Source organism: Rana temporaria, chromosome 3 (assembly GCF_905171775.1).
Source record: "Rana temporaria chromosome 3, aRanTem1.1, whole genome shotgun sequence".
In the NCBI taxonomy this organism is placed as follows: Eukaryota; Metazoa; Chordata; class Amphibia; order Anura; family Ranidae; genus Rana; species Rana temporaria.
In genome coordinates this window covers 217002137-217015121 of record NC_053491.1, presented here as the reverse complement: position 1 = coordinate 217015121, position 12985 = coordinate 217002137, and the positions used below count along the sequence as shown (strand labels likewise).

General features: G+C 42.2%; 1 protein-coding gene across 1 annotated transcript in view; it reads left to right on the top strand.

Annotated features, from left to right (window-relative positions):
* Positions 1 to 12985, top strand: part of CFAP54 (cilia and flagella associated protein 54) — a 533435-nt gene that overhangs the window by 145052 nt on the left and 375398 nt on the right. The window contains exon 15 of the mRNA XM_040344233.1: positions 2383 to 2533. Coding sequence (XP_040200167.1) covers positions 2383 to 2533 — 151 coding nt within the window. The remainder of the gene's footprint in view (positions 1 to 2382; positions 2534 to 12985) is intronic.

The window sequence follows — 12985 nt, the reverse complement described above, 5'->3', positions numbered from 1 at the left end:
CTACCCCTGTGTCCCTTGATGGATGCCAAGAACAATATTTTACAGTGAGCACAGTTTGCCTGAATTCTGCTAGGATCCTTAAAGTCGATGGAAACCCGATTCATGAAATTTGAGCTGGGGACATATATCTGCGGTGTTCTTCAAAGCACTATGCCCCGTAGCTGTCTCCTGCTCCATTTCTCTGTTATTAGGCTGATAACTTCTGACAAGTTTTCTGTCTCATGTGATAAAAGCAGCCTGAGTTTTGTGTTGGGGAGGATGCTATAAATAGATTAGCAGAGCCCTGAACTATTCAACGATCAGCTCTGAAAGTCTCACCTATGAGGAGAGGGGGGGTGTCTTTCCTCCAATCCACTGTCTTGGCTGTATACCCAGACTTCACTGCAGTGTTGAACAGGAAGAGAAAATCTCCTTACACGATCTGAAATTTCTAAACAGTATATCAAGCTGAAGACATGTAAAACGTATGTAGGGAGATTGGTTTCATCCCTGTGTATCATCTGAGGCTGTTCACTTCACTGGGTATATGTGAGGGTTTACTTCCACTTTAATATGCTGGTAACATTACTTTATAGTATACAAGTAACTGTAGCAGTGTAAAAACCTAATTTAACCACTTGCCGCCCGCCAATGACAAATTGACGTCGGCAAAGTGGTTGTAGAATCCTGACTGGACGTCATATGACGTCCTCAGGATTCTGAGCCACTGCGCGCCCCCGGGGGCGCGCATCGCGGTGATCGTTGTTGCAGGGTGTCAGTCTGACACCCCGCAACACCGATCAAGGTAAAGAGTCTCTCATGGAGACTCTTTACCACGTGATCAGCCGTGTCCAATCATGGCTGATCACGATGTAAACAGGAAAAGCTGGTAATCAGCTTTTCCTCACTCGCGTCTATCAGACGCGAGTAGAGGAGAGCCGATCGGCTGCTCCTGTGACGGGGGGGGTTTGTGCTGATCGATTATCAGCACAGCCCCCCCGAGGATGCCCACTGGACCACCAGGGATGCCCACTAGATCACCAGGGATTAAAAAAAAAGGTATGCCACCCTAGACCACCAGGAATGAGAAGGACACAAAAAATGGATGCCAATCAGTGCTGCAATGGATGCCAATCAGTGCCCACAATGGGCATCACTGATTGGCAGGCATTGTTTGGCACTGATTTGCATCCATTAGTGCAACACATACGATAGTGCCCATCTATGCCCATCCGTGCCGCCTATCAGTGCCCATCCGTGCCGCCTATCAGTGCCCATCCGTGCCGCCTATCAGTGCCCATCCATGCCACCTATCAGTGCCCATCCGTGCCGCCTATCTGTGTCCATCAGTGCCGCCTATCTGTGCCCATCCGTGCCACCTATCCGTGCCCAGCCGTGCCGCCCATCTGTGCCACCTATCCGTGCCCATCTGTGCCACCTATCCGTGCCCATCTGTGCCACCTATCCATGCCCATCTATGCCACCTATCCATGCCCATCTGTGCCGCCTATCCAAGCCCATCCGTGCCGCCTATCCAAGCCCATCCATGCCGCCTATCCGTGCCGCCTATCAGTGCCCATCCGTGCCGCCCATCAGTGCTGCATATTAGTGCCCATCAGTGCCACCACATCAGTGCCACCTCATCAGTGCCCATCAGTGCCGCCTTTTCAGTGCCCGTCAGTGCAGTACCATTAGTGCCCATCCGTGAAGGAGAAAACGTACTTATTTACAATGTTTTATAACAGAAACAAAAAAAATGTTTGTTTTTCTAAATTTTTGGTCATTTTTTTATTTTTTTTTGCAGAAAATAAATATCCCAGAGGTGATCTAATACCACCAAAAGAAAGCTCTATTTGTGGGTACAAAATGATAAAAAATTTCATTTGGGTACAGTGTAGCATGACCGCGCAATTGTCATTCAAAGTGCAACAGCGCTGAAAGCTAAAAATTGGTCTAGGCGGGAAGGTGTATAAGTGCCCTGTATGGAAGTAGTTAATAACAAAACACAAGCTTGCTCTTGTCAAACATAAAAGTGCTAAGAAAATAAGTTTAGTTTATGGCATTTCATATCTTCATGTTTGCTACTTACAAATCGAGTTTGCTCTTGATCTACTGTATCCTTGTTGTTGCCTGGACAGTAAGCACTTCACTTATGAGGCCATGATCTTGATCTTGGAAAGGCAGAGAGGGCTTAAGGCTATGCAGTGGGATGCTGTGAACTTAGATTTGTTAAAGTAAAAACATAAGCGATAATATTGGTAGTAATAATAAACAGCTGCTACACCATTCCTCTGTTTCAGCCACTCATGCTGATCTGATGTTGACCATATTACTGCACATATACAAATGTATTATTCTTTGAGGAATTGTTAATATATGAGCTGTGTGCTTTTTCCCATGTAGTGGATCTATATCCTTTGTCTTGTTTATGAAGTGATGCAACAATCCAGCATTATGGATACTGATGCTGTTATACTAGGAGAAGCTGCATTGCGATTGGCAGGAATTGCTGAAACCTTGGCCGATACCTCTAGGAAATATGGAAGAAAGTCAGGTAAATTATCGAGTTAATCTTTTCTGGTGAATCGGTGCATGGTCGATGATGCAAAGAATCAACGTTAAGCAAAAAGCATTTATGTATTTATCGTATTACATACATTACTATCAAGTGGGAGGTTTTGTTTCTGTGCAAGCAAGATATGTGCATTCTCATTGTCTTATTACCAGTCTGGCAGATGTATGCTGTTAATCATAGTACCTGTAATTACAAACCGTCAAATTTGAAAATCAGATTTATTTTGCCCAAAAACTTTCTTTTTTATTCTCAGGCCCCATACACACGACCGAGTTTCTCGGCAGAATTCAGCCAGAAACTCGGTCGGAGCTGGATTCTGCCGAGAAACTCTGTCGTGTGTACACTTTTCAGCGAGGAAGCCGACGAGGAACTCGTCGGGCCGAAAAGAGAACATGTTCTCTATTTCCTCGTTGTTCAATGAGGAAAGTCGGCCCGCCGAGATCCTCGGCAGCTTCCACACTGAACTCGACGAGGAACTCGATGTGTTTGGCACGTCGAGTTCCTCGGACGTGTGTACGGGGCCTCACAGTAGATTTAAACTGTATTTGGGTGACATTAAGCTTGCAAAACTACTGTGTATTGTACACAATTGTAATTGCATCGAACTTCTAGCACGACCAATAGGTATTCTTTGAACTTCTAGAAGAGATATAATAAGATGATTTATACAGAACAAAAGGGAGATATTAAAAAAAATAAGTTAATTGTCAGGGTTTACATATACTTTACAGCTGACCCTATTAGCATCAATAGACAGTAGTTTAGTTGATCCTTAGGGCCTGGGTATTTTTATTCTAAAATATATTGTAATATCCATATATTTACAATCACATAGGCTACACAAGCAACTTTACATATAGATGTGTATCTTTACAAATCTTCATTTTTAAAACTGGGAACCAATTGATTGGCTTAAATCATAATGTGTCTCAAGTGCCTACCCAGCAGGCATTTCCCAGTAATACTCATCAGTTCTCACAATTTAATTAGTTAGACAGATATCCTGAATTCAAATAAACCATTCACGCCTTGTTCAAGTCTATTGTAATACTTAGGGAAATATTAATTGATTTTTAGAGTTTCTGCAATAAGGATAAAAAAAATCACAAAATGAAAAGATTCTAAGTAGTTTTCTATTTTCCGACTTGTAGAGAAATGACAATGTCACTCTGCATTTTCCCTTTCTTCCAAGAAAAATGACATTGTCGGCTCAAAACATTGAAATCTTCGTAAAGAATATGATGGCTTAGATGCCAAAGTGAACTCATTACGTATAGCCTTCAACGTTAATGTGAAGTTGTGAAAGAACATGTGCCAGCCTCCAGTTTTCAGCTACCAAAAGCTTACTAATAGCAAACGAAATGTCAAATAGGATATCAAAATCCTGAAAAGGAATTTTTTTTCTTTTTGTGGGTTTTTGCTTTCCTGTGTACGGTGGTTTTAAAGAGAAGTTAAATCAATTTTTTTTTTTTAAATAATGACAAAAGAGGAAGTACACTGGTTAATTTACAATACCACATAAAACAGGTCCACCACCGTAAGATGTCTTTTTTATTTACCTATCAGTTGGATTCTTATGCTGTCCTTGAAAAGGGTTTACAATTCTGCACAAGTCACCAAGTTTTTAATTTATCTTAAAGTACACCTGTCATCTGTGTCCTGAATGTGCATTGGGACAGGTGTAATTTTAGATGTATCTAAAAATTCTTCACTGCTTTAAAGGAGAAGTAGGACCAAAGCTCTTTTGGCTCTCCTTCTCCTGTGGGTCAGTTAGTTCATCAGTCCTGTAATCCAGATTCAGCAGACAGCATCTAAAGTCCACTCCGTTCTCAGCCTCCAGTGAGCAAAGAGCTGGTGATTGTGACTGGAGTGCTGGGTTATGGAGGGGTATGGCAGATAGCACAGCCTTTTAGCGAGCCGCTGAGAGCCTGAACCGCCCCCCCCCTCTCCACACCCCAGCGCTCCAGTGAGAAGTCACCAGCTGTCTGCTCACTGAAGACCAAGAACTGAGCGGGGTACAGCCTTTGATCACTTAGTTTTTTGTCTTAGGCCTTGTACACACGACCGAACATGTCTGCTGAAACTGGTCCGCAGACCAGTTTCCGCGGACATGTTCGGTCGTGTGTACGGCCGACCGAACAATTTTCCGGTGGATCGGACAGGTTTCCAGCGGACAAATGTTTCTTAGCATGCTAAGAAACATGTCCGCTGGAAGCCTGTCCGTCGGACATGTTCGGTCGTCTGAACGACTCACCGGACATGTCCGCTCGGCCGAAAGCCCTCGCATGCGTGGAAGCATTGACCTTCCAGGGTCGTGCACATCGCCGCGGCGATGGCGCGGCCACGTCACCGCGTTCGCTGTCTGCGGGAAATTTGGTCTAATGGTGTGTAAACCATCAGACCAAAATCCGGCAGCGGACATGTCCGATGAAAACGGTCCGCGGACCGTTTTTTCATCGGACATGTCCCGTCGTGTGTACGAGGCCTTAGAGCAGGCAGGGGACAGATGCAGCATCAGAACGATGCTGCTTTCACCTAGGCAAATATGTGTGTGTGTTCTTTTGAAATCCTAAACTTCTCTTTAAAGGTGTGAATTGTAAAATAAATTGCATTGCAATTTGCCCAGTAAAAGTACATGTACATTAGTTTTGTGTGCATGGAGCAGACAAGCAAATATGGTCATATCTGGTTCTAGATGGCACTAAGTATAGTAGGAAATTCCATCTAATGACCAAATGCAGTGTTTTCCATTTGAAATCATTGAAAAACATTTGATCAGCACAGGAAATAGCCTAATACTATTATTTTTTTTACCCCATTTGTATAGATCAAATGTACATGTACTGGGAGAATTGCTATGCAATGTTTTTAGAAATACACACCTACGTTTTTTTCACCTATAGAACATTTATTAAAATTACCAATCGACCTCAACAAGCTTCTATCTGTGGAGGTTAAATGAACAAAACTGTTCATCAAAGGTAATCCTAAAAGTATAAACTAAAATGTTACAATTTGCACCACTTACAAACTAAGGTTAACAAAAGGGATAAGGAATACTTGGTAACATGACTGTACTTACATTATTATGTTAATTCCCGTGATGCTGCAATACTAATGCTTTATTAGTGCATTATTGATTGGTGTACTGTAATAGCTTCTGAATTTCTTTACAAGGTCTTTCATTTACTGTCTATTATGAGGATTGGCTACCTAATATAGGATTTCCTAAAGCAAGGTTGCAACTAATTAAATATCTCTTAGCCCTCTTCAATCTGTAACGTAGATCACATATATTGTGAAGTTAAATAATAATGTTCATTTAATATGGCCTGGAGACAACCACTCTAGTTATAATCATTATTAGATATGTTGGTAAATATGTTAACGCATAAGTTAAGGCATGTGCAAGTACTGACTTCCTCATTAAATAAATGCACACACATTTTTTCGGAGACCCCTATATCTACTAATGCAGATACCTGCAAGATAGAAATCTGCTATCACAGGGATATGCAATTAGCGGACCTCCAGCTGTTGTAAAACTACAAGTCCCATCATGCCTCTGCCTCTGCCTCTGGGTGTTATGCTTGGGGCTGTCAGAGTCTTGCTATGCCTCATGGGACTTGTAGCTCTGCAACAGCTGGAGGTCCGCTAATTGCTTATCCCTGTGCTATCATCACCATTTCCCACAAATTCCCTATTTTAGCATTGACTGAGACCTGATAACTTTTTCAGATCTAGTCCGTACTCCTTTAGATATTACATTCATAAATTATGTCTCAGACACTCCCTTATCATAAAAAAAACACTTGCCCACTAGAGGAAAAATTAAGGACTATATTATACAAAATGTATTGCCGCTATGCATCTAGGTTTGTTGGTGCCTTATTGTTCTAAGAGTGCTGCCTTAAATTGAAATGTTATACTGTCTGCAATTTATTGGCAAACTACTGTTTAACATTTTTTTTTGTATATAATTGTAAAAAAAATAATCTTTCTTTATTATTGCCCATGACTGAATTATTTTCTATATGTATTTTTTTTTTGTAAAGTGTACATATGACATATTTATGTCAAATTCAAATAAAATAGTCCTAAACCATAATAATTTTAACAATGTTTAAATATAACAACATATAACATCCTCACACTAATTTGGCTTTCCATTAAAAATGTTTACATCCACACAATTATCCTTGAGATGAGATACAAGATGTTGATCAATAGGTAAACAATCTGCGCTAGAAATTCCTCCTTCCTCTTGCCTAGTTCCTATACGTTTGTGCTCATAAGTTTACATACCCTGACAGAATTTATGATTTCTTGGCCATTTTTCAGAGAATATGAATGATAACACAAAAACTTTTCTTTCAGTTACAATTAGTGTTTGGCTGAAGCCATGTATTATCAATCAACTGTGTTTACTCTTTTTAAATCTTAATGACAACAGAAATTGTCCAAATGACCCGGATCAAAAGTTTACATACCCTGGTGATTTTGGCCTGATAACATGCACACAAGTTGACACAAAGGGGTTTAAATGGCTATTAAAGGTAACCATCCTCACCTGTTTGCTTGTAATTAGTATGTGTGTATAAGGTCAATGAGTTTCTGGACTCCTCACATACCCTTGCATCATTCATCCAGTGCTGCACTGGTGTTTCTGGATTCTGAGTCATGGGGAAAGAAAAAGAATTGTCAAAGGATCTGCGGGAAAAGGTAGTTGAACTGTATAAAACAGGAAAGGGATATAAAAAGATATCCAAGGAATTGAGAATGCCAATCAGCAGTGTTCAATCTCTAATCAAGAAGTGGAAAATGAGGGGTTCTGTTGAAACTAAACCATGGTCAGGTAGACCAACTAAAATTTCAGCCACAAGTGCCAGTAAAAATGGTTCGGGTTGCAAAGAAAAACCCACAAATAATTTTAGGTGAAATACAGGACTCTTTGAAAACATGCGGTGTGGATGCACAATAAGGAGGCACTTGATGAAAGATGGGCTGCATGGTCGAGTCACCAGAAAGCCATTACTACGCAAATGCCACAAAGTATCCCGCTTGCAATACGCCAAACGGCACAGAGACAAGCCTCAAACCTTCTGGCACAAAGTCATTTGGAGTGATGAGACTAAAATTTCGCTTTTTGGCCACAACCATAAATGCTACATTTGGAGAGGAGTCAACAATGCCTATGATAAAAGGTACACCATTCCTACTGTGAAACATGGCGGTGGCTCGCTGATGTTTTGGGGATGTGTGAGCTACAAAGCACAGAAAAATTGGTCAAAATTGATGGCAAGATGAATGCAGTATATTATCAAAAATACTGGAGGAACATTTGCATTCATCAGCCAGTGTCATGACCACTTAGGTGCTCCTGCTCCCTATTCCAACAGCCAGGTGTTGGCTCTTGCATTCTTCCTATCTGTGTTCACTTGTTAGGTGATTCATCTGCCAGAATTAACAAGCATTTACCAAACAGATATAACTCTTTCCATTGGTATATTTAACAGCCCAAAAGGGAGCAAATAAGAAAAGGCCCATTGTTGTTGTCGTTTACATAGACTTTAAAGCTGTGTACACACGAGCCGAATCTCAGGAGACATCGTGCCGGAAAACCAGCAGCCGACCGACTCCTGATTAGCGCTAAGTGAGGGAGATTGCTGTACTAATTTCGGATGGTTAGTACAGTGTCTCTGACCAGAGCTGGCAGTTTTTTTTTACGTTCAACCTACTGGGTTAGAGAACTTGTAGTGTGTACCCACCTTAAGTTTGTGTACTGTCTGGGTAACCACTTCAGCTCTGGAAGAATTTACCCCCTTCCTGACCAGGCCATTTTTTTGCGATATGGCACTGCGTCGCTTTAACTGACAATTGGTGCGACGCTGTACCCTAACTAAATTTTCGTCAATTTTTTCCCACAAATAGAGCTTTCTTTTGGTGGTATTTGATCACCTCTGCAGTTTTTTTTTGCGCTTTTAACAAAAGAAGAGCGACAATTTTGAAAAAAAAAAACACTATCTTTTACTTTTTGCTAGAAATATCCCAATTTAAAAAATATATATATATATTTTTTTCCTCAGTTTAGGCCGATATGTACTCTTCTACATATTTAAAAATCGCAATAAGCATATATTGATTGGTTTGCGCAAAAGTTATAGCATCTACAAAATAGGGGATAGATTTATGGCATTTTTATAATTTTTTTTTTTTTTTTTTACTAGTGATGGCAGTGATCAGCGATTTTTATCGAGACTGCGATTTTGCAGTGGTCAAATTAGACACTTTTGACACATTTTTAGACTAGTGACATTTATACAGCGATCAGTGCTATAAAAATGCACGGATTACTGTATTAATGTCACTGGCATGGAAGATGTTAACACTAGGGGGGATCAAGGGGTTAACTGTGTTCCCTAGGTGTGTTCTAACTGTGGGGGGATGGGACGGACTAAGGGAGGAGACTGATTGGTGTTCATACTTTTTTTTTTTCAACAAGAAAGCTTCGGTGTTCATACTTGGTATGAACACACCATTAGTCTCCTCTCCCCTGAGAGAACCGGGATTTGTGTTTACCACACAGATCCCGGTTCTAGCTCTGTCATGAGCGATCGCGGTCATCGCGCCCGCCATGCACTCTCATCGGCTCCAGGGGCACGCACCTCCTACAGCGTCTTAAAGGGCTGACGTACAGCTACGATGGCACACCCAGGGGAGCCATCCTGCCGCAGTATAACTGCGGCGGCCGGTCGGAAACCGGTTAAAGATGGACTGAATGGGAAGACTCAGACCAACAACATATTTTCATGTGAAAGAAATCAAAATAGAAAATAAACACATCCTATCTAGTTATAAAATGGAATGCATAGCTGGTTTAGACCTCGTAGACTCGTACTTTGGTGCATCTGCACATGCTACCCAGGATATGCAGTTTGAAAGGTAAAGTACAATGAGTACACTTTTTGTACCTGGATGGAAAGATTGATTTAATTAACAAAAATAGCACATTCATAACACTGACTAGGATTGTGTTTGTGAGCTCTGCTGAAAACACTGCCGAAGTGAATTTGAACTAGGGCCCTTTGACCATGGCGGAAATTAGTTTTCTGCTGCAAGGATATTCGTCAGACAACAGGAAAATTAACCCAGAGGGACACTTTGAACTTAGAGCCTAGAGAATCTGATTCTGAAGACCTTGTAAAATAAACCACTTAGCGGTGTAGCTAGAAGCTGAAATATATAATTGACCTGTGCGAAAAAAATGATATTTTATCCATGGTACTACAATTCCTGTAATCTGCGTATTAACCCTCTGATCAAAGGCCATGCTTGTATTCTTTAACCCTGGACAAATCTGTTTATAGTATTATTCATGTCCTATAATGTGAATAGTTGGAGGAATAAACAGATACATTTTTTTAAAGCCGCACGATTATTTTCTAGCTTAAATGAGTGTGTGCTTAGGTCAAAAAAATGTAATTCATAATTCAGAATGCAGAAAGTATAAATTGACAGTGGCAGAAATTAGAGCTAAAACCAATTTACATGAACCGAAAAGTACTAAAGAGTAGCCCTGCCTAATAGTACAATCCAGCGCTTCGGAATATGCTACAAAGATCTCTTATCACAAATGGTCAGGTGTAAATATCAAAACATAGCAGCTGCTTAGAAATGTAGAATATGCAAAGAAAGCAGAAATATTAAAACTCAAACAAAAGAGTTCACAATAGCCCTGCAGCAGCGCTGCAAACAAACTTGCGTTTGTAAAAAAGTTCATATAAATGACAGTCAGTGTAAATGACAGGGATGGCTGTGATTGGTCAATGGTCTTATCATAAGTGCTCCTTTCACCAAGGGATGTTCACCACGTGGGGGGATTGGTCCCCTTATGGGGATGCACTCACCAGATATAATATTCAGAAACAAAATATTGTGATGAAAATCAGCCTCAATAGGCTTAACTGAATAAAGGGTAAGAGGCATTGGAAATCATCCCATGTCACGCATAACACATAGGCCACAGAAAGGGTGAGGGTGGTTAGAGGCAAAGTACATGTAGCACTACCCCCGAAGGAGCTGCTGGTATGATTTGGGTGGTATTTTACCTCTATATCCCTGCCGTCTAGGGTACTGGATGAGAGCTGTAATAAAGTCAATGTCCACAATGTCTTTTCTGTGCTTTTATTACCCAGCCGGGTAAAAACGGTCAATAGTAGAAAGGTGAAGGGATAGAAGAATTAAAAATGGCGAATTTGGGGTAAACTGGCGTGGAAACAGTCCTGCTCCCAATGATAAATCTCTTCGCCACTCTAGCCAGAGTGGGTACAGTGCATCTGGATAGGCCTCTCTCACCGGCCTAGCAGCCAGAGTGTCACTCGGAACTTTAGGTTAAAGTCTCTGCCACAGACCCTCCTAAAGGTGGGGATAATTTTGGTCCAAAACCCCTCTCAACTGGATTCAGCACCCGGATCTCCTTCAAACAGCTTCAATTGCAGCAATAACTGACAGGCGACCACCGTCCAGCCTCTCAGGTACGAAGTGTCCTTCGATGAGCGGATAGGCCTCTCCTGCGACACCAGCCTCGTGCTCAGATTCCCCATCGGCTTCCTCCACTTGGGACAGACCGCACAGGACCACTTGTAGGTTCGTAGACTCAGTCTGCTTACTGAGCCTACTAAGTAGATTAATGTTCCGGACCAACGTGGTTCCAAAGCCAGGAACACAGCAACACCCACACCCCGTCCAGGAGGGCCACACATGGGGTGGTGGGACGACTGCACAGGTGGAAGGCGTGGGGCGATGACGACCCGCACCAATGGCGTCTGCCCCTTAAATACCCCTCCCCAGCATGCACAGCGAAGCGATAAACCCTCCTGATTGGCTGCCGAGGAGAAGTATCCACACGACCCTGAATTTACTGCTGCCCCCTATCGTCTGGGGGTGTCTGAAGTCCCCAGACAGGAGGATAGGCACACAGAACAGCCAGGGCTGGAACAGAGGCCTTAAATTTTACCAAATTAACATGGTCAGAGTTGATTAACTCTGATTTACAATAGCACCTGCTATAAAAGTAGCCAGGCGCTACATATAGTTTTCTAAATAATTTTATTTAGATATACAAGTAAAAGAGATTGCATTGATATACATTGTATAATGTTAATATGTGCATATTTTTAAAGAAAAAAAAATAGTTGGTTTCTATTTATAGCTCTTAATTATATAGTATATGTAAATAGGACAATCATATTTGCTTCAACAAAATGGTGGCCATCTGCACACAGACACCGACTCCCTGTTGCATAAATGTGAATGAGATGGGTAAAAGATGGCTTCAGCTTCTGTTCTCCTGTTCGCCAGCTGTAGAGAAATCCTCAGATGTGTTTTGCCCTAGAGTTCACTACTGGTGGAAAGCCATCTTTTACACGTTTCATTCACATTTCTGCAACAGGGAGTTGGTGTCTGTGTGCAGGCGAACACCATTTTGTTGAAGTCTACTGGAGCCTGACAAGCTGATTCTGACTGTCCTGCACCAGTTTAGTAACATGCTGATCTGACTGACACAGGTTTTCGGGGGGGGGGGGGGGTTCGATTGGTACTATTTTAATTGTTTTGGAAATCATATTTGCTATTTACATACATAGCAGTGGCGGCTGGTGCTCAAAATTTTTGGGGGGGCGCAAACAAACAAAAAAAAAAAAAACAATTGCAGCCTCACTGTGCCCATCAAACGCAGCTACTGTGACCATCAATTGCAACCCCTGTGCCCATCAAATGCAGCCACTGGGCCATCAATTGTCGTCACTGGGCCATCAATTGTCGCCACTGTGCCATCAATTGTTGCCACTGTGCCATGCCATCAAATGCAGCCACTGTGCCATCATTTATCGCCACTGTGCCCATCAATTGTCTCCACTGTGCAATGCCATCAAACGCAGCCACTGTGCCATCAATTGTCGCCACTGTGCCCATTGTCACCACTGTGCCATCAGTTGCCACTGTGCCCATCAATTGTCACCACTGTGCCCATCAATTGTCACCACTGTGCCATGCCATCACACGCAGCCACTGTGCCATCAATTGTCGCCACTGTGCCCATTGTTCACCACTGTGCCATCAATTGTCGCCACTGTGCCATCAATTGTCACCACTGTGCCATGCCATCAAACGCAGCCACTGTGCCATCAATTGTCGCCACTGTGCCATCAATTGTCGCCACTGTGCCATCAATTGTCACCACTGTGCCCATCAATTGTCACCACTGTGCCATCAATTGTCGCCACTGTGCCCATTGTCGCCACTGTGCCATCAATTCTCACCACTGTGCCCATCAATTGTCACCACTGTGCCATGCCAAACGCAGCCACTGTGCCATGCCATCAATTGTTACCACTGTGCCATCAATTGTTACCACTGTGCCATCAATTGTCA